This window comes from Prionailurus bengalensis, chromosome E2 (genome assembly GCF_016509475.1).
Source record: "Prionailurus bengalensis isolate Pbe53 chromosome E2, Fcat_Pben_1.1_paternal_pri, whole genome shotgun sequence".
Taxonomy (NCBI): domain Eukaryota; kingdom Metazoa; phylum Chordata; class Mammalia; order Carnivora; family Felidae; genus Prionailurus; species Prionailurus bengalensis.
This window is the reverse complement of record NC_057352.1, coordinates 10629553-10650644: the sequence shown is the minus strand read 5'-3', so window position 1 is coordinate 10650644 and position 21092 is coordinate 10629553. Positions and strand designations below refer to the sequence as shown.

The window sequence follows — 21092 nt, the reverse complement described above, 5'->3', positions numbered from 1 at the left end:
ACTGACTGAGCCACCCAGACGCCCCAAGACTATTAAAATTAACATGGAGCACAGTACACAGTGCTTTGGCCTGGGAGAGACCAGTGAGGAAACTGCCCTTAGTCCAGGCTTTGTGATGCAAAGGGCACGGTGAAGGCTGCGATAGTGGAGTTGGGGGTGGGGGGGAACAGTCCATCCGATCAGCTTTTTGACTGGCATAGCTGGCAGTGGGCTGGGGCAGGCCATTGGAGTCAATAACGAATTCTGGTTTTCTTCATCATTTGAATGTCTTGATTACTTTATATCTTTGAAGGTTCTTGCTCTTTCTTTTTATGCTTTTACCTCTTCCTGGGATGATTCCTTGGTAAGACTCGTTGTTATTAGGATATCTCTTTAAGTGGCACTAAATTCACTCTAATCATAAACCGTGTATTTGAAGTCTTTGTAACTTCTGCAGGCACCTTTGATAACTTGAGGTAACACTTTTATTTGTTGGGTACACCTTTTTGGCTTTTTTTCTGGTTCATTTGTTGTTTTGGTTTGGTTTGTAAGTTTTGTGGGGTTTTCTTCTTTTTTCTTTAGAAACTGATTCACTTGGGGCACCTGAGTGGCTCAGTTGGTTGAGTGTCCGACTTTGGTTCAGGTCATGATCTTGCAGTTTGTGACTTTGAGCCCCACATTAGGCTCCCTGCTGTCAGCCTGTGGGCGCAAAGCCCACTTCAGATTCTCTGTCCCCCGCTCTCCCTGACCCTCCCCTGCTTGCATTCTCTCAAAGATAAATATTAAAAAAAAAAAAAAAAAGAAATTGATCCACTTATCCCATTTATTTAGCAGGTAATTATTGAGCCAGGCATTATGTTCAGTGCTGAGGTTGGATGGAGAGCAGAATAGATAAGACAATAGAGGGGCACCTGGGTGGCTCAGTTGGTTATGCATCCAATTTCAGCTCAGGTCATGATCTCATGGTTGGTGAGTTCGAGCCCTGCACCGGGTTCTGCATTGACAGTGCAGAGCCTGCTTCAAATCCTCTCTCTTCCTCTCTTTCTGCCCCTCCTCAGCTGGTGTACTCTCTCTCTCAAAAATAAATAAACACTAAGAAAAAAAAAAGATAAGACATTAAATCCCCATCTTGGAGTTAACAATTTAACAAGAAACATGTGAAAAGAAAACTATTACCCGTCCCTAGAGCCTTTGCAGTTAGGTTTACTCTGCCTGGAACGGTCCTTCCAGAGCCCACATTATTTAACTCCCTCACTTTTTTGTTTTCTGATTCTGTTTCCCCTTGGTAGAGTGTGAGCAAGGATCTTTGTCTCTTTTGTTCATTGCTGTATCCCCAGTGTGTAGGACAGTGCCTGGCACAATTGTAGGTAATTTATAAAAATACTTCAGTAATTTTTTGTTGAATGGTTGAATGAGAATAAATAAGTGGGGCATCCAGGGAACTGGAGGAAGGCCACAGTAGTTAGAGTCTAGTGAGAAAAAGGTACAGTGGTGGAGATGAGATCACATTTGGGGATGTATAAGAATTTGAGGTTTTAGTAGAAGGGCAGAGAGGCTCGGAGGGGTTGTAAGCAGAGGATTGACAAGATCAGAGATGCACTTCAAAAAGATCATTTGCTGTTCTACAGAGTGTGGTTTGCAGAAAGCAAGAGCAGACGTGGGAAGGAACACTTGAGGCTGTGGGGATCCAGGTGATCTAGCTTCCCTGGCAGCAGATAGATTCTCTCTCTCAGCTGTTGAGTTTGAGTGTACATTCCAGCGGTAGGGATTGATCGTTATCAGTCTGATTATAATTGTGTGCACTTAGGTTGTCATTAGCCCCAAGAGACCTACCTGTCTCCTTGAAGAACATTATTGTCCAGTGATCCTGCTGACGGATGAAAGCTGTCAAGATAGCTTGGCTCTGAGATGCCATTTAACTAGTTTCTATCTGTGTGTGCCTCCCCCGCCCTCCCCACCTGCAAGATTTAATGACCTAGTTAGAGAGAAAGTCCAGGTCCCTTGGCTACTCTCCAAATGTTCTGCCACTAAAATGCTAATGTTACCTTTCTCAGAATTCTTCTGAATCATTTGCTGGCACCGTAAGTGCCAGGGTTTTTAAACTCTGATTTTGCCACTTTTCAGACTGTTTGCGCTAGTACTTACACTGTAGGCCCTTGAGTTGCTTTGGTAACTTGAAGAAGGCCTTTTCACTTGCCTTTGCTTTTCAAAATGGGAGTAGCCTGTGACAGGAATGTTTCTGCCTCTTGACATGTTAGTTGGCACAGTTGGAGAGGCAGCCCTTAATACAGGTCACTTTGGAAGAATATTAGTTGGTTACTTACCATTCTTGGCATTCTTGTAGAATGATACAGGTTTATGGCCTTTTTATTAAGTTCTTAAAATTGAATGGTCTTTAATTAGCAGCAAGCATATATAAAACTTAGTGACTCCAGACAACACTGGCCTTACTGTATTGGATTATAGAGTGAGGCTTGCGCTCGTAGGAATATGGGTTTTGGAGGGGGGATGGAGAAGGGGCGTGAGAAGGCTATATTGAACACATTCCAGCTCTGTCCGTGCCATCTGCTTGTTGCAGCCTTAACAGTGTGGAATGTGGACGTACAGCTTTCAAGCTCAGTTGCCTTTTGATTGCTCCTGACTAGGCTTTTAGTGCTCGTGATTTAACTGGTTGAGTTGGGCTTTCTGTTACATAGTCAATATGGAAAATGGAGTCAGTAGCCCAGTTTTGAACTCAGTTTTTGAACTTTTGTAACACTTGACAAGCCACGATACATAGATTGTAATTGCTGTCTTTGCAACGGCCCACTCCAGTAAGACAGTGGAGGAATATATAAATTCAAGGACTGACAAGTTAACACGAAACAAGCCCACCCTTTGCAAAAAGAAGAAGGAGAAGAAGAAGAAAAGAAACAACAGTGAGAGAAACCCCACCTTACTGTGTATGATTCTTTACTGGGCAAAAGGGCTCAGGCAGGTGGGGATCATCTCTTCATCCAAGTGTATGTACCCTGGAATGTCCTTGCTGGAGAAGACTGAAAGAGGGGTTGGTGTTTTGGATAGGGCACTTTGGTGCAGATAAGTTATAGAAGTTTATTTACATGCTGACACCTGCACTCTTGAGGGGGTTTGATTGCCAGAGGGATTGTCCTTTTAGGGACAGCAAAATTAAATCCCTTTATGGGCTCTCTTACACAGCGGCTCTGAGCAGAAAGTCAAAATAGCGGATGCAGGAGCAGGGGAGCGGTCCAAGGAGTTGGGGAGATACGTGCAGAAGTGAAGGAGCTGAGTTGAATCATGTTTGTTCATCACCGAATCTCCTCTTCCTCCTGCAGACCGTAGTAGTCACGTTAGCCATGAGATAACAATTTTCATTTAAGATTTTAACATAGTCGATGCTGTGGGTAGTCAAAATCAGTCTGTTGATAAGGTTTTATAATGGTGGTGTACTTTCCTATTCCATTCTTTCTAATGTGAGTTAGAAATCAACAGTAGCTATTTGTTGTACTTTGATTTTAAGACTTTACAAAGAATGTACCTGCAATATGTTCTTAGGATCATGTGTAACTTGGAGACTGGAAATTGAGGTCCCTAGACCCTCAGTGGGTTTATGTCGGGAAGAAATAGGGCAGGCATTCTATGCATATATGACTGAGAAGGGTATGCTGTTACCCAAAGTGAGTGTATTTTTGAGAATTTTAACTCAGACCTGGTTTCCTGAACAGCAGCCAAACACATGAGGTCAAGGTGATTTCCTCTAGTAGGACAGCTGTCATGGAAGGGTAGGCTGGACCTGTTTTCCTTCTTAAGTCTGAGGCCTGAAGTAGTGATAAGAGGTGACTCATTGATCTTCATGAAAATTACTGGCTGAGGACTTTCAAGGAATGGTGGTTGATAAGGAGGAACTAGTTACTATTCTGGTCTGTTATCTAAGGGAAAATCATGTAGCTAGCATTTTTTAGAAAATGCCATTTAGTAAGTTGCTTACATGATCACAAGTGTTTTCTTAGTTATTTTTGGACTCCCCAACAGGACGTGTTTTATAGTTTGAAATTTATCTTGAAGTAATGGGTGGTAGTTAGGTACTGTACAGAACACGTAGCAGAACCTGGTGAAAATACACACGTGGTGAAGGGCGGAGATAGTAGCTGTCATACGTGGTAACTGGCCAAATGTCACTCCTTTTTGCCCCCTTTCCCTTTTGATTTTATGATCTTCATTAATCTTACCATCTCATGGCAGAGAGGGGTGTGTGGAAACCACTCTGGGGTGGGAGCTGGAGGTGGGAGAGAGGCCCTGCTTTGTTAGAGCACAGGTCTGACAGCGGCTTGTGTGACTTCCTTCCTTTCTCCTCCTCAGCTTCCGCATCTGTTACCTGAAGGAGTTGGCTGTCATTTCCCCAGCTCTGCCTTCCAGGGGCTTTTCATTTGGAGAAACAGATCCGTTCATCTAGAAGTCCTTTTAAATTTGTTAATCCCAAGAAGAATCCTAGGAATTTTTTGCAAAGTGGCCAGTTTTCTTCAGATTTTGCTTCTTATTTATCTGCCCTCTCCCTTTGGCAGACTCCCTTGACAGTGAGACACAGGGTCATTGGTTTAAGTATGGGAAGGAAATTATGGCCTTGAGCACAGTCAGAAAGAATCTGGCTCTCAGGCGCTTCCTGTGAGCCACCACTAAATTACAAAGACTGGGCCCTGACAAGGCTTTTCAAAGGGGCGTCTTACACCACCACTGTGTCAGCGTTTCCATCGTGAGCAGTTGTTTTTCACAGTGCTTATTATGACCAGGTTCGAAGTGGCCTTTACACGGGAAGCATTTACCCACTGGGTGAGGGTAAAATAGACAGATTTGGAGGGAGGATGAGAGTGTACGGATTGCTCTCAGAATTCCCCTTTTCGACCCAGACCTGACCACGCCGTTCTTGTCCAGCATCCTGGGGCTTCCTCGGAATGAAGTCCAGACTCTCCTTAGTGTAACTGTGTCCTTCACGGATCTGCCCCTGACCTCTCCTGCCGTCCATGTCTTGGGCCCTCCACTCAGTTCTCTGGCCGGGACAGCACGATACAGTAGGAAGACAGGACCTGGGGGGCAAAGGAGTGGGGCATTGTCAGAGGAGGCCTGGATTCTGGACGAGTTCCATTTCTAACTGAGTTGTTTCTTTTTCCTTGATCTCAGTAGTCACTAATCGGGATGAGTTTCCTGAATGAGAGGAAGAAAAGAAGGGGTTGGGGGATGGATCAGGAGGCTCTTTTTGACTCTCTTGTCTCTTGGCAAAATCTTGGGAATCAGACCACCAAATGTCTGACCATTAAATGGCTTTTCAAACCATGAAGTTTTTTGAGCTTTTAAAAAAACCCATAGAGAGGGGCATCGGGGTGGCCCAGTTGGTTAAGCATCCATCTTTGGCTCAGGTCATGATCTCACGGTTTGTGAGTTTGAGCTCTGCATCGGGGCTCCATGCTGACAGTGCAGAGCCTGCTTGGGACTCTTTCTCTCCCCCTCTCTCTCTGCCCATCCCCCACTCGTGCTTTCTCTGTCAAATAAATAAAAAAAATTTTTAATTATTCTTAAAAAAAAGCCATAGAACTTTTTTTTTTTTTTTTAATTTTTTTAACGTTTATTTTTGAGACAGAGAGAGACACAGCATGAATGGGGGAGGGGCAGAGAGAGAGGGAAACACAGAATCGGAAGCAGGCTCCAGGCTCTGAGCCATCAGCCCAGAGCCCGACGCGGGGCTCGAACTCGCACACCGCGAGATCGTGACCTGAGCCGAAGTCGGACGCTTAACCGACTGAGCCACCCAGGCGCCCCAGCCATAGAACTTTTAAAAAGTTTGTTTTATGGGGGCGTCTGGGTGGCTCAGTCAGTTGAGTGTCTGACTTCAGCTCAGGTCATGATCTCATGGTCCGTGGGTTCGAGCCCCGCATCGGGCTCTGTGCTGAACAGCTCCGAGCCTGGAGCCTGCTTCAGATTCTGTGTCTCCCTCTCTCTCTGCTCATCCCCCCACTTGCACCTCTGTCTCTCTCTCTGTCTCTCAAAAGTAAATAAACATTAAAACAAAATCAAAAAGAATTGTTGTACGTGGGATCCCAACAATATAAAACAGATCAAATTGAGTTGTTCTGTTTTAAGGCTGGAAGGTCTGTTGTGCCACCCGTTCAGCCTTCTGCACAGCCCTGAAGAACTGCCGGTTACATCCAGGGCTCTCCAGGGCACTGCTTCTCAGCACTTCTCGCTGGCTCCCGTGAGGATTAGAGTCACCTGTTTGACATGATCCCGGGCGGAGGCCTCGTGTAGAAGGGGGCGAGTATTGCAGTGCTTGCTCGTGTTGGTTGAGCACAGGGTTGTGTCGGTACAGGGCCGGCTCGACCTGCTGGCCGTGTGAGGTGCCCGTGCCACTTCACTTCTCTGATTGCGTGCTTTCACAGAAGTGGACAGAGAAGCGTGTAAAGCCTGCACAGGGTGAACAATTGCGAAATGACTTCCCGTGTAAGCAACCCAAGTCAAGGAATAAAACAGAAGCTTCACTTGTACCCTTTTCCCACCATATCCCCTTTCCTAGCCTCAAAGTAGGGACCTGAAGTACGCTTGTCAGATATTGAGGTGATAAATACTTGAACAGGAAATAATGTTTTCCGTAATAACTTTTTGTTAATAGTGCCAACGTGTAACATCGTTTCATTCAGAAAATCCAGTTTGCTTTACACGTATTAACTCAAATATTCATCTCTTCTAGAAGACAGGGATACACACCTCAATGTAGCAGATCTTCAAATATGATTAATTGAGCTTAGGACACAATTTTGGGCTGATTCCAGGCCCTTTTGCATGTTTTTTCTTGCACGTGTTAATTTTTTTCATCTCTCTCAGACATCTGTTTTTAGCTTCATTTGAAATAAGGCAAATGTGTAAGTAAATGTGGAGACCGGCAAGTAGAAAAGATGGCCATGAGTATGGATTTTGCTGGTGTGATCCTAAGTTGGTTCTTTAATCTGTGGATCCAAATTGTTCCAAAGGAACGATTCAGATATAGAAGTTGATTCTGTTGCCTCTGTCTCTTTGTGACCCTTGTCCTTATCTTCAGTACAGGTGCTTTAGGTAAAATAAAACCATTCTTTTTTTAAAAGTTTATGCATGTGGCCTGGCTTTTATTACTTACAGTAGCCTGTTTTACGACTGACAATTTATAGAATAATTCAAACAAGGAGTGAAGAATAATTAGAAATAATGGGCTGAAATCCTCATGTCCTCTTAGAATGCCATCAGGGGAATAGAATAACAAGGCTTACTGTTGGACTTGAAAATAAGCTGACCTGTTTTCCCCAATTTGACAGAAATGCCTGTTTCTTTAGCACTGTCCTCTGTTGGCAAGGCACATTTGGCTGGATGGTGCCTCCATTCTCACACATTCAGAGAAATGTTTATGGAGAGGATCATTTACAAAATTTTTCTAGTTTAAAGCAAAAACAAAAACACCGGAATAGATTAGATCGTAAGTGCTCAGAAGCAACTGCTGAAATAATAATACAGGTTTTCTTTACCATTTCAAAAAGTGTAGAATCGATCTGAATACCAGGAAATTCAAAGGTAAGACTTGGCTGTGTTTTTGTTTCTTGGTTTCCTAAGAATCTCAGCTCACTGCATTTAATGGTAAGTAGGCTGTGATCCTAAGACTTGTTGGACTGCGTTGGCCTTGGTTTTGAGTTTCCTTTGGCTTGGAATATTTTTACAGCTTATCGAGAAATCCTGTTTTGTTGTTGTTGTTGTTCTTGGTATAGGTAACCCAGGGAAATCCTGCTGCATCAGTGAAAAAGATTTCTCAGCCTTTGGTTTTGTCTTTGTTTATAGTTGCTTTGATCAGATAGCTTGATTAGAACTCTAGAGCTACCTGGTAGAAACCTGCTGAGGATAAAGTTTAAGGAAGTGCTTCTGCTGAAAGCAGCCCCTTTCATTCATCAGGGGAAGTTGATTTCATCCTGTGAATAGCTTGCCTTAGAAATTTTATTTCTTTGGGACCCGCGCATAGAGTTCGCACACCTCAGAGCATGAGAACTGTGTCAGGGTGAAAAATGGGCTGGTTGGTTTCTTCAGTGCGGGCTGCCGAGGATGGTAAGATAGTGGCATAGTTTTTTTACCCTGGAATTCAGATTTGATTTGATGTGATTTTTTTTTTTTTTTTTAAAGTAATCTCTACATCCAACGCGGGGCTCAAACTCAACAACCTCAACGTGATCGAGGGTCATGTGCTCTGCCGACTGAGTTAGTCAGGTGCCCCTACCCTGGAATTTAGAGGTAACTTTCTTTACTAGGGCTTGGGGAGAAAATGAATCGAGAGGAGCAGGAAGAGACATTTGCCAAAATTACAAATGGAATGGAAGAGAATCTTTCATAGCTGCTCTTTTAAAAATTAACTTTAGGCCACATTGTTTTGCAAACAGACATCTAAGATACCAGTGCTTTAAAACTGCTTTTGGTTTTTCTCACTGGGCCCTCTGGAGAGTGCTGTCCATTGAGTTTGCATAGGGCATAGTGAGAGCTGAATGCCGGTACATATCCAGTGTCCCAGAATAGCCCGTCTGTTGCATGAGATTGCATGTTTCAAGACCAGATGGTTAAACACTTAAATCAGTCTTTCCAAAGATCCAGATGACCCATTTCAGAGATTTCCTGTAGCCAGAGCCCTGGGGATGTAGTGAGATTCCGTGGTTATGAGGAAATCCTCCCTCCTACATTAAACAGAAGTAGGTGTGTGTAGCCTGTAGTAGTGGGGCAACCTCCAGTACTCTTCTGGGCAAATATTTCCTCTTTGCTGCCTTTGTAAATCTATATTTTCTGCCCCCTTCCCCATTTTATTATTTTAATTTGCGTTAAACTGAATAGAAATAGAATTTGCCATATTCAAATGGAGCTTTCTTTCAAGTTAGGAGATCAGCTCCTTAGACCGATCGACTCCTTAGACGGTGTTAGTTTGTCAGACGAGGAGTTTAAAGTAGTAGTGTTCCCACTAATAAATAACGTTGGTGGGATCAAAGATTGTCATATTGGATTCTCACGAGTTCAAATAGTCTGAGTCCTTGCTGCCCTTCTCGCTTTCTACCGCCCATGAACACTGTTCCAGTCAGTCTGTCCCAAAACGTGTCCGGTGCTTTTCCGTTTTGGTCACCATTATTCTCGCCCTTTCACGTCTTTAGAACGCCTGGGTCATCCCTCCAAGCCCTGCCAGTCTTTTGTGTACCAATTCAAATTTCACTTCTGCTCTGACCCCTCGAGATCTGAATGATCTCCTCTTCCTCTGGATCCCAGGAAATGGTCTGTGCCCTTTTTTGTCTTGTGCTTAAGTTTTTGTTTTTGTTTTTCTAAGTAAAATATTGTATGTGAAGTAAATCAGAAGATTCTCATCAGCAAGGACAGTGCCCCATTTCTTCTTTGTTTCTTCACATTGTCTTAGCTTTCTAAACAAGCGATTTGATTGATTCAGTTCTCAGGTCTAAAGATTAGAGACTATAGAGTAATAGAAAAATGGCTAACCCATCTGAAATACTGTGAAGGAAGGAAGAGAGACTTTACCTGCTGTCACTGGGGCCATCAAGTGGCTACCTTTCTCTTCTATTCAGTATCGGAGGCTGTTCTGTGCTTGTTGAGTTTGATGTAGTCGTTTCCTACGACACTCTTCATGTGGTAAAGAGATGAGCAGAATTAAGGGTATTGCTTCACATTCCAACAAAACTCAACAGAGGAAACGAAGGCTCCCTCTGTCAGTCAGGTTCATAAAGGTTATAATTCCCATGTATAGCTGAATAACCCTGTCACATCATTTGTGCACATCTCTAACTTTAAGGTTCTGTAAGTTTATCTGGATTTCACAGATAATTGAATTGGTTGAATGAGGACCTTGGACTTCACTTCTCACTTTTCTTCTGTGAGTTATGTAAAGTTTTTAAAGGAAAAACAAAAACCTTCAGAAAAGTCACTCTACATTTATTAATATAAAAATGGAAACCTTTGGGTTTTTAAAGACTATCTTGTTTCTAAATCATTTTATCTTATTTTATCATGATACATATGTACTCTTTTTTTAAATAAACTTTATTTTATTTATTTTTTTATTAAAAATTTTTTAATGTTTATTTTTGAGAGAGAGAGAGAGAGCACACGCGTGAGTGGGGGAGGGGCAGAGAGAAAGGGAGACACAGAATCCAAAGCAGGCTCCAGGCTCTGAGCTGTCAGCACAGAGCCCGACATGGGGCTCCAACTCCCCAACCACGAGATCATGACCCAAGCCAAAGCCTGACGCTTAACCCACTGAGCCGCCCAGGCGCCCCTGTATGTATTCCTTAATCCCTATCCCCTATTTCCCCTGTCCCCCACCCCCCACTTCCTTTCTGGTAATTTTCAGTTTGTTCTCTAGTTAGAGTCTGTTTCTTGGTTTCTCTCTCTCTTTTTTTTTCCTTTACTCTTTTGTTTCTTAAATTCCACATGAGTGAGATCATGTGGTGTTTGTCTTTCTCTGACTTATTTCGCTTAGCATTATAGCTCTATCCATGTTGTTGCAAATGGAAAATTTCATTCTTTTTTATGACTAAATAATATTCCATTATATGTTTATACCACATCTTCTTTATTCATTCATCTATTGATGGACACTTGGGCTGTTTCCATAATTTGGCTATTGTTAATAATGCTGTGATAAACATGGGGTGCATGTATCCCTTGAATTAGTGTTTTTGTGTTTTTCAGTTAAGTGTTCAGTAGTGTGATTCCTAGATTATAGAGTAGTTCCATTTTTAATTTTTTGAAGAACCTCCATACTGTTTTCCACAGTAGCTATACCAGTTTGCATTCCCACTAACCGTATAAGAGGGTTTCTTTTTCTCCACATCCTTGCTAACACTGGTTTCTTGTGTTTTTGATTTTAGCCATTCTGACAGGTGTGAATTGATTCTCTCATTGAAAGACCATCTTGTGGGGCACCTGGGTGGCTCATTCGGTTGAATGTCTGACTTTGGCTCAGGTCATGATCTCATGGTTCATGGGTTTGAGCCCCACGTTAGGCTCTGTGCTGACAGCTCAGAGCCTGGAGCCTGCTTCAGATTCTCTGTCTCCCTCTCTCTCTCTGCCCCTCCCCTGTTCATGTTTTGTGTCTCTCTCTCTCTCTCTCTCTCTCTCTCTCTCTCTCAAAAATAAATAATTAAAAATTTTTTCTTTTAAAAAAAGACCATCTTGTTTAAGTTTGGTGGTTCAGTAGACCATAGAGTTGTGTTTTCTTCTTACTGGAGCTTTTATATTCCATCCTTCCTGGTTCATTTGGAAAATCTGTTCCTCTAGAAAATTCTCCTTTTGGAGTCTCTCTCACAAGAAAAATGTTTTCCAGTTAGATCCCCCCTTTTGCATTTCCTCTCTCCCATAGATAAGAGTCTTGTATCTACTTAATGCTGATCTTTTAACCAGCTGCTGATGGTATTCATAGCTTTGAAAACTTATTCAGAAATTTAAGGTGGTGAGAAGTATGAGGTATTAAGGAGGTTTAGAAAATGCTCTTTGCTTTGTTAGTTACAATGCATATTTCCATTCCCTTCCTCTATTGGGATTAAGAAAAATTATAGTACCAAGTATTCTACTTCCTTTTTGCTAGCAACTCCTTATGAAATTATTTCTTTACTTTATTATTGTGTAATATTATATAATTACCGTATAATATTATAGTATCGTTAGTTTGGTGTGGTATTCTATACGTGGTTGTTTGAAACCAAATGCATCTTCAGAATTTGACTATTCTCAGAGATAGAGACAGTAGTTTTGGTTATGGGTAATAGTGGTGGATCTGTGTCTTAGGGGACATTCCAGATCACAGAGCCCAGAAACATTTCCTCTTGGGGGTAAGACGGGAGGTGGGGGGGACGCGTGCTGATGGAGCTGTTGACAGTATGAACTTTAGCAGTCATAGTAGTGCTGGATCACAGTGGCATTTCTGTGTCCTTTGAAATGTGTACTATCTTGGGAATGTTGCCACTTCTTGCCCTAAGTTTTGTAGAGGTGTTAAAAAAGAAAACACCCCCCTACCTTCCAGTTGAGACACTGTTTGGGGAGCTGGTATAGTGGTTAAATAAGTCAAGTAAGTAACTCCGGAAGTCTGGTGGCTGGTTCTGAAAGAGCTCTCAGTTGTTTGCGTTATGTTGTAGTGCTGCATATATTTGTAACAAAAACTGAAGATGTTCCTGAAGTATTTTACTTTTCGAAAAAAAAATTTTCTTTAACATTTATTCATTTTTGAGATTGAGAGAGGCAGAGCATGAGCAGGAGAGGGTTAGAGAGAGACACACAGAATCTGAAGCAGGCTCCAGGCTCTGAGCTGTCAGCACAGAGCCCGATGCGGGGCTCGAACTCACAGACCGTGAGGTCACGACCTGCGCTGAAGTCGGACGCCCGACCGACTGAGCCACCCAGGTGCCCCTGAAGTATTTTCCTTTTTGAAGGAGTTGACTTGTGGTGTAAAACTACTAAATATTAGGGTTTAGTTTTTCTAATACAACTGGCTGTCTAAAACTTGAAGATAGAAGTCGTTTCAGTTTAAAGAATACTTTCTCCCCCTCTGCTGTAACTCTTCAGTTTTCAAAGGACTAATATTGGCAAATTAGTAGAATGGACATTTGGATTTTGCCGTTTGAGGAGTTTGGTGGCCCACTAAGAACACCGGTTCCTATCAGATGTAAACTAAAGATATTGCAAAGTCTCGGACATGCCCCATCTTCTACTTTCTCTTTCTTTGTGGCCTTAAGATCATTAAATTTAGTGACTCAGCTAATTTTTTTTAAATCCACCTCTTAGAAAAGTTGAACGTGTTTGTGACCAAGCACTTCGAGTTATTTCCTTTAAACCAAGTGTTTGCAGCGTTCTTAGATTTATAACAGTCTTTGTTTACCGTGTAATTCAGTCCAATTGAGGAACTAGTAAAACTGCATTATCCAGACATCAAAGACAGGCATGTAAGAAGAGTGTGCTTCTACCGGGGAACCTATTCGATTTCTACCAAGTGGAAAGTTACCAGGTGTCCCCAAATTAACCATTCCTTTGCCAGCTGATTCTCATTGTTTGGTAGCTTTTTTAGTGTAGTCAGCAGCATTCTGGGTTTAAAATATGAGTTGCTACATTCTTGAGGGTCGAGAGTTGTTGCTTTCTGTCTTTAGCGTCCTTCAGATAGCGGAGACGTTGACTTGCATGGGCGGCACAGAATATCATGCGCTGAAGAAACTGACCAAACAAGGTTTGGAGAATACATTTTAGCTTAGTTCAGAGTTGAGCTGCCGTCTCTATTTCTTGAGGTTCAAGAGCAGGTTTGGTGTTTTGTTTTCCTGGGATTTTTGTGAAGAGAGAGCTTATTCGACCCACTTTACAGAGAATAAGGGGGATGATTTGCCAGCTGCGTGCAGCAGTCACTTGAAGTGGGACCCTGTCACCAAGTTGCATTTCAGGATTGATCAAGTAGGTGGCCTTGAGTCCTGCCAGACTCTGGGATGGGGAATTGACGGAGAAGGGCTCTGTGACAGGAGCACCCCTGACTTACACTTTCATCAGCATTCCTATCTGAGGCTCTGTCAAACCTGAGTCTCCCAAGAGGTGGAAACAAAATTGTGTGTATGTGTACTACAAGTAATAAGCAAAAGCACTGTGATTTCGTATGAATCTTTGCTATTTGGGTATTTCAGGGGATGTGTGTAAACATCTTACAATTTTACCTAAGGAAGCAGTCGCCTGGGGAAGTGGAGGATGGGGATCCATCTTTCACATGGATGTCTGCTTGTTTCTGCTGAAATCTGGACCTTGGCTTCTTTAGGAGCATGCCATTAGGTTTCTGGAGGTGATTGCTTATAATCATCGAGATTTCTGTCTTGACAATGGTCAAATCATTTTTACATACCACACGTAGGCACGTTTTGTTTCCACGGAGGGTTTGGCTTTCTCGGTTATCGAGGGAAGATAAAGGGATGTTTGGGAAAGGTCTGTGACCTTTTGAGGTTATCATCATAGGGGACAACTTTCCTCTCTCATTCATCACCCCCTCTTCTTAGAATAAAGTATGGTGATGTGATTTCCTGTGGCATCTCTTAGGAGAAGGGCTCACAAAAATATATTCAGGTTGTGGAGATGCTGGATTCCTACCAGCCATGACCGAGATTCAAAAGAAAATTGTTCTCTTTATTTTATTTTATTTTTTTTAACGTTTATTTATTTTTGAGACAGAGAGAGACAGAGCATGAACGGAGGAGGGTCAGAGAGAGAGGGAGACACAGAATCTGAAACAGGCTCCGGGCTCCGAGCTGTCAGCACAGAGCCCGATGCGGGGCTCGATCTCATGGACCTCGAGATCGTGACCTGAGCCGAAGTCGGCCACTTAACCGACTGAGCCACCCAGGCGCCCCTGTTCTCTTTATTTTAAACTGAGTTATCTCAGGGGACTGTTCATTTGGCTACATGTTCAGCCGTCGCGTGGTCATATTTGCACGTGTGAGTAGACGGCAGTGCAGTATAAGCAATAGTAGCCGGAAGACCATTTATGTGGAGACAGCCGAGGCCTATGTATTTGATTTCTGTTAACCAGGAGGTCGCTAAAGACATCGTAAGATACTATCATAACGTTGCATTACTTCACCTCTTCATACTTTAGGTCCTTTAAGGTGCCACTCTTCAGCCACGTTCTGTGGTTCCCCATAGCCTTCGGGAAAGACTGCAGACTCTTTGAAAGAGGTTTAATCTGATTTCTGCTTCTAATGCATCTCACCCATCCGCTCCCCACACATGACTCGAGGGGCCGTGCCTTTTTCTGCAGAGACGAGTCTCCGTGTTTCTTTCACCTACTTCAGGTTTCTCCTGAGGTGGAACTTCCTCCAGAAAGGCCTTCCTCAATCAAAACACTGGGTGTAATATGCCCTCATAGTCATTCCCTGACTCATTCCTTCAGTAAATCTTCGTGTCAAGCACCGTGTCATAGGCTGAGGATACAGAAGTAAACGAGAAGGGGTGGACCTTGTCCTCACGAAGCTTATTCTGTTCTCGTCAAGGAAACCACCCAGTAGTCACACCTTTTTAAAAATGCTTTTTATTTGGAAACAATCACAAATTTATAGAAAGTTGCAAAAAAATTAAAATGGCACAAAGGAATATCTTATCCAGATTTACCTGTTGTTAACATTTTACCGCATGCGCATTCTTTCTTTCAACGTATATACATATTTTTTTCTGGGCCAGTCACACACATTATGGTCTTTTCCCCCCAAATACTTCAGTGTGTATTTTATAAGAGTAGGCCTATTCACTTACATGGTAGTTACCTTCCTAAATTTACATCGATCAAATACTTCTATATAATATTCCGTTCAGAGTCCAGTGTTGTTTAATGACTTAATAATGTCCTGTATTTCCCATTCTGATGCAGAATCCATTCTAGGTTCAAACAATTGCATTTAGTTATGATGTCTCTTTAGCTTCTCTTGATCTAGAATGTTTACATAGCCATTCTTTGTCTTTTATGACATGGATACTTTTTGAGAAGTATGGAGTGTGCACTACATCCCCCCGCCCAACCCCCATAATAGAATCTCGCTCGTCTTTTGTTTATCTGATGTTTCCTTGTGATTCGGTTGAGGGAATACATTCTAGGTCATCACACCGCTTAGTAATGTGTCCTCTTGGGGGTACCACATCTGGAGGCCCATGATGTCCTTCTGTCCCTCTTTGGTGGTGATAATTTTCATTACCCAAAGTGTTAACCCAGGGTACCTGGGTGGCTCAGTTGGTTAAGCGTCCGACTCGCAGTTCATTAGTTCAAGCCCCGCGTCGGATTCTGTGCTGACAGCCCGGAGCCTGGGACCTGCTTCGGATTCTGTGTCTCCCTCTCTCTCTCTGTTCCTCCCCCACTTGCACTCTGTCGCTCTTTCAAAAATAAATAAAGATTAAAAAAAAATTTTAAAACAAAGTGTTAAGGCAGTTTCTTTACTGTATAATTAGTGGTTTTTGGTACCTCTTCCCTCTGCAGCTGATAAGTAGCATATCAGGAGGTACCTCAGGTCTGTGCAGATATCCTGATTCTCATCAAAATCTTCCCCCTAGATGGGGTATCAAGTGATGATTCTTGTCTGATCCAGTAGTATGAACTCAGGTTTCTGTTTTTGGCAGTGGGTTATAATCCATTACTGTCTTTAATTATTTTGGTGCTCAAATTGTTTCAGATTTGACCAGTGGGATCCCCTTCAAGTGGACTCCTGTGTCTGTGAGGTGCCCTGTCATTTTTTCAAGCACTTCCTTTCCTGCACAATAGGATGTTCCAGGCTCTTCTTGTACTAACTCTGCTCTAACCCTGGTATCAGCCATGTTTCCAAGAAGCCCTCAAAGTCTTGTTTTAACACTCAGCACAACTGCTTACTTGTATGTCTTCCTCTGTTAGAGGTATTGAGAGCACATAGATGTCAGTCTTACTCTTACATCTTCACTCAGCGTGAGGCCTGGCACATTTAGTGTTTAAGTATTTGTTGAACGAGAAAATTGATTTTTGCTATAGTTCAGCGACTAAAATCAGGTTCCAAAATTATGATGCTGATGGGTTTTCTTTCTCCTCCCGCCCCCGTCTAGGAAGAAATGTTTACTATCTGGCGATGAGAAGTGGTGAAAACTGACCTCGTGCTGGTGTACAAACACTATGGGACCTGACACTTTCACCTCGTGGGCAGCCGGCCCCCACTGATAATGTGGGGAAACCATCAGGTCCACTGGAAAACACTAATCTGATCTTGGAAGTGGCCGATTGTGGCAGGATGTGTCGACGATGATGATGGCAAGAAAGCAAGATGTCCGCATTCCCACCTACAACATCAGTGTGGTGGGATTGTCTGGGACCGAGAAGGAGAAGGGCCAGTGCGGCATTGGGAAGTCTTGCCTGTGCAACCGCTTCGTGCGCCCGAGTGCTGATGAGTTTCACTTGGACCATACCTCTGTCCTCAGCACCAGTGACTTTGGCGGGCGAGTGGTCAATAATGACCACTTTCTCTACTGGGGAGAAGTTAGCCGTTCCCTGGAGGATTGTGTGGAATGTAAGATGCACATTGTGGAGCAGACTGAGTTCATCGATGATCAGACTTTTCAACCTCATCGTAGCACGGCCCTGCAGCCCTATATCAAGAGAGCTGCTGCAACCAAGCTCGCATCAGCTGAAAAACTCATGTACTTTTGCACTGACCAGCTGGGGCTGGAGCAGGACTTTGAGCAGAAACAGATGCCAGATGGAAAGCTGCTGATTGATGGTTTTCTTCTTGGTATTGACGTTAGCAGGGGCATGAATAGGAACTTTGATGACCAGCTCAAGTTTGTGTCCAATCTCTACAATCAGCTTGCAAAAACAAAAAAGCCCATAGTGGTGGTCCTGACTAAGTGTGATGAGGGCGTTGAGCGGTACATTAGAGATGCACATACTTTTGCCTTAAGCAAAAAGAACCTCCAGGTTGTGGAGACCTCAGCAAGATCCAACGTAAACGTGGACTTGGCTTTCAGCACCTTAGTGCAACTCATTGATAAAAGTCGGGGAAAGACGAAAATCATTCCTTATTTTGAAGCTCTCAAGCAGCAGAGTCAGCAGATAGCTACAGCAAAAGACAAGTATGAGTGGCTGGTGAGTCGCATTGTGAAAAACCACAACGAGAATTGGCCGAGTGTCAGCCGAAAGATGCAGGCCTCTCCTGAGTACCAGGACTATGTCTACCTGGAAGGTACTCAGAAAGCCAAGAAGCTGTTTCTCCAGCACGTCCACCGCCTCAAGCACGAGCACATTGAGCGCAGGAGAAAGCTGTACCTCGCAGCCCTGCCGTTAGCCTTTGAAGCTCTTATACCCAATTTAGATGAAATAGACCACCTAAGCTGCATAAAAACCAAAAAGCTCTTGGAGACCAAGCCAGAATTCCTGAAGTGGTTTGTTGTGCTCGAAGAGACACCGTGGGATGCCACCAGCCACATTGACAACATGGAGAATGAGCGGATTCCCTTTGACTTGATGGATACCGTCCCTGCCGAGCAGCTGTACGAGGCCCACTTAGAGAAGCTGCGGAACGAGAGGAAAAGAGCTGAGATGAGAAGGGCATTTAAAGAAAACCTGGAGACCTCTCCCTTCATAACTCCCGGAAAGCCTTGGGAAGAGGCCCGTAGTTTTATTATGAACGAAGATTTCTACCAGTGGCTGGAAGAATCCGTATACATGGATATTTATGGCAAACACCAAAAGCAAATTATAGACAGAGCAAAGGAAGAGTTTCAGGAACTGCTTTTGGAATATTCAGAGTTGTTTTATGAGCTGGAGCTGGATGCTAAGCCCAGCAAGGAGAAGATGGGTGTCATTCAGGATGTTCTGGGGGAGGAACAGCGATTTAAAGCATTACAGAAACTCCAAGCGGAGCGTGATGCCCTTATCCTGAAGCACATTCATTTTGTGTATCACCCAACCAAGGAAACGTGCCCTAGCTGCCCAGCTTGTGTGGATGCTAAGATCGAGCACTTGATTAGTTCTCGGTTCATCCGACCATCTGACCGGAATCAGAAAAATTCACTGTCTGACCCCAACATTGATAGGATCAACTTGGTTATCTTAGGCAAAGATGGCCTCGCACGTGAGTTGGCCAATGAGATTCGAGCTCTCTGTACAAATGATGATAAGTATGTGATAGATGGTAAAATGTATGAGCTTTCCCTGAGGCCGATAGAAGGGAATGTCAGGCTTCCTGTGAACTCTTTCCAAACGCCAACATTTCAGCCCCACGGCTGCCTCTGCCTTTACAATTCAAAGGAATCTCTATCCTATGTGGTGGAGAGTATAGAGAAGAGTAGAGAGTCCACACTTGGCAGGCGAGATAACCATTTAGCCCATCTTCCCCTGACGTTGATCTTAGTTAACAAGAGAGGAGACACCAGTGGAGAGACCCTGCATAGCCTAATACAACAAGGTCAGCAGATTGCTAGCAAACTTCAGTGTGTCTTTCTCGACCCTGCTTCTGCTGGCATCGGTTATGGACGCAACATTAATGAAAAGCAAATCAGTCAAGTTTTGAAGGGACTCCTGGACTCCAAGCGTAACTTAAACCTGGTCAGTTCTACTGCTAGCATCAAAGATCTGGCTGACGTTGACCTGCGAATTGTCATGTGTCTGATGTGTGGAGATCCTTTCAGTGCAGATGACATACTCTATCCTGTCCTTCAGTCCCAGACCTGTAAGTCTTCCCATTGTGGAAGCAACAACTCTGTTTTACTTGAACTACCGATCGGACTCCACAAGAAGCGCATTGAGCTGTCTATTCTTTCGTACCATTCCTCATTTAGCATCAGAAAAAGCCGGTTGGTCCATGGGTACATTGTTTTTTATTCAGCCAAACGTAAGGCCTCCTTGGCTATGTTACGTGCCTTTCTTTGTGAAGTGCAGGATATTATCCCCATTCAGTTGGTCGCACTCACTGACGGCTCTGTAGATGTCCTGGACAATGACTTAAGTCGGGAACAGCTGACCGAAGGGGAGGAGATTGCTCAAGAGATTGACGGGAGGTTCACAAGCATCCCTTGTAGCCAACCCCAGCACAAACTTGAGATCTTCCACCCATTTTTTAAGGATGTGGTGGATAAAAAGAACATAATCGAGGCTACTCATATGTACGATAACGCTGCCGAGGCCTGTAGCACCACGGAAGAGGTGTTTAACTCCCCCCGAGCGGGCTCTCCACTCTGCAACTCCAACCTGCAGGATTCAGAAGAGGATATCGAGCCCCCTTCTTATAGCTTGTTTCGAGAAGACACGTCACTGCCCTCTCTGTCCAAAGACCATTCTAAGCTCTCTATGGAACTGGAGGGAAATGATGGGCTGTCGTTCATCATGAGCAATTTTGAGAGTAAACTGAACAACAAAGTACCTCCACCAGTCAAACCAAAGCCTCCTGTCCATTTTGAAATCACAAAGGGGGATCTGTCTTATTTAGACCAAGGCCATAGAGATGGGCAGAGGAAGTCTGTGTCTTCTAGCACCTGGCTACCTCCGGATGGGTTTGATCCTTCTGATTATGCTGAACCCATGGATGCTGTGGTCAAGCCAAGGAACGAAGAAGAAAACATATATTCAGTGCCCCATGACAGCACCCAAGGCAAAATCATCACCATTCGGAATATCAACAAAGCCCAGTCCAACGGCAGTGGCAACGGTTCCGACAGTGAAATGGACACCAGCTCTCTAGAGCGAGGCCGCAAGGTGTCCATCGTGAGCAAGCCCGTGCTGTACAGGACGAGATGCAGCCGGTTAGGAAGGTTTGCTAGTTATCGAACCAGCTTCAGTGTGGGGAGCGATGATGAGCTAGGGCCCATTCGGAAAAAAGAGGAGGATCAGGCATCTCAAGGTTATAAAGGGGACAATGCCGTCATTCCATATGAAACAGACGAAGACCCAAGGAGGAGGAATATTCTTCGCAGTCTACGGAGGAACACTAAGGTAAGACACCAGTTTAGGAATGAATCATAGGAGTGGCTTGCACAGTGTCTGGGTGAGAGCTGACTGATGATGACGATGATGATGATTTTTCAAGGACAGCTTATTCTGGTTAAAAAAAAATTGGTCGGTGTGTGCATTTACTCTCTGACTTGGTGTAAAAAAGTAGGCAGTGTCTCAGATTGCTACCACTGGCAGCTCTGGAGTAGTAAGGACCTTGGATAGACAGCCTGAGTTTGAGTTGTCCTTGTCCAGAACAAGAGTTAGGTAATTCCAAAATGAGCAGATCGTGTAGAACTTGTCGGTGTCCTGACAGGTAGCCAAGCCAGTGACGATATGCTTGCTCTTCCTTTATGTGAACACCAGAATCTAAAATTGCATGCTCAGTCTCTGACTGCTAGACAAACATTTCATCCGTATGCCTCTTAAAAGCTCCTTTTTCCCCTCACTGACCCGTAAGGTTGCTGCATCTTAGATTAGGAAAAATTGGATGATTATTTTGTTTGCATATGCGAATGAGTGAAGGGTCTTTACGTAAGTGAAAAGTAAGAAGTTACTTGCCACTGTGAGTTATAAACCTGTCCCCTATTTGTGAGATTGGAGTGCCCTCCAGCTG

At 43.7% G+C, this 21092-nt stretch overlaps 1 protein-coding gene across 2 annotated transcripts in view; it reads left to right on the top strand.

The window, feature by feature from the left end:
- The window catches only part of ARHGAP35 (Rho GTPase activating protein 35), a 125924-nt gene that overhangs the window by 29138 nt on the left and 75694 nt on the right, over positions 1-21092 (top strand). For both annotated transcript variants that reach the window (XM_043600446.1, XM_043600447.1), the window contains exon 2: positions 16603-20479. In XM_043600446.1, the coding sequence (XP_043456381.1) occupies positions 16796-20479 (3684 nt within the window). In that variant the 5' untranslated portion in view covers positions 16603-16795. The remainder of the gene's footprint in view (positions 1-16602; positions 20480-21092) is intronic.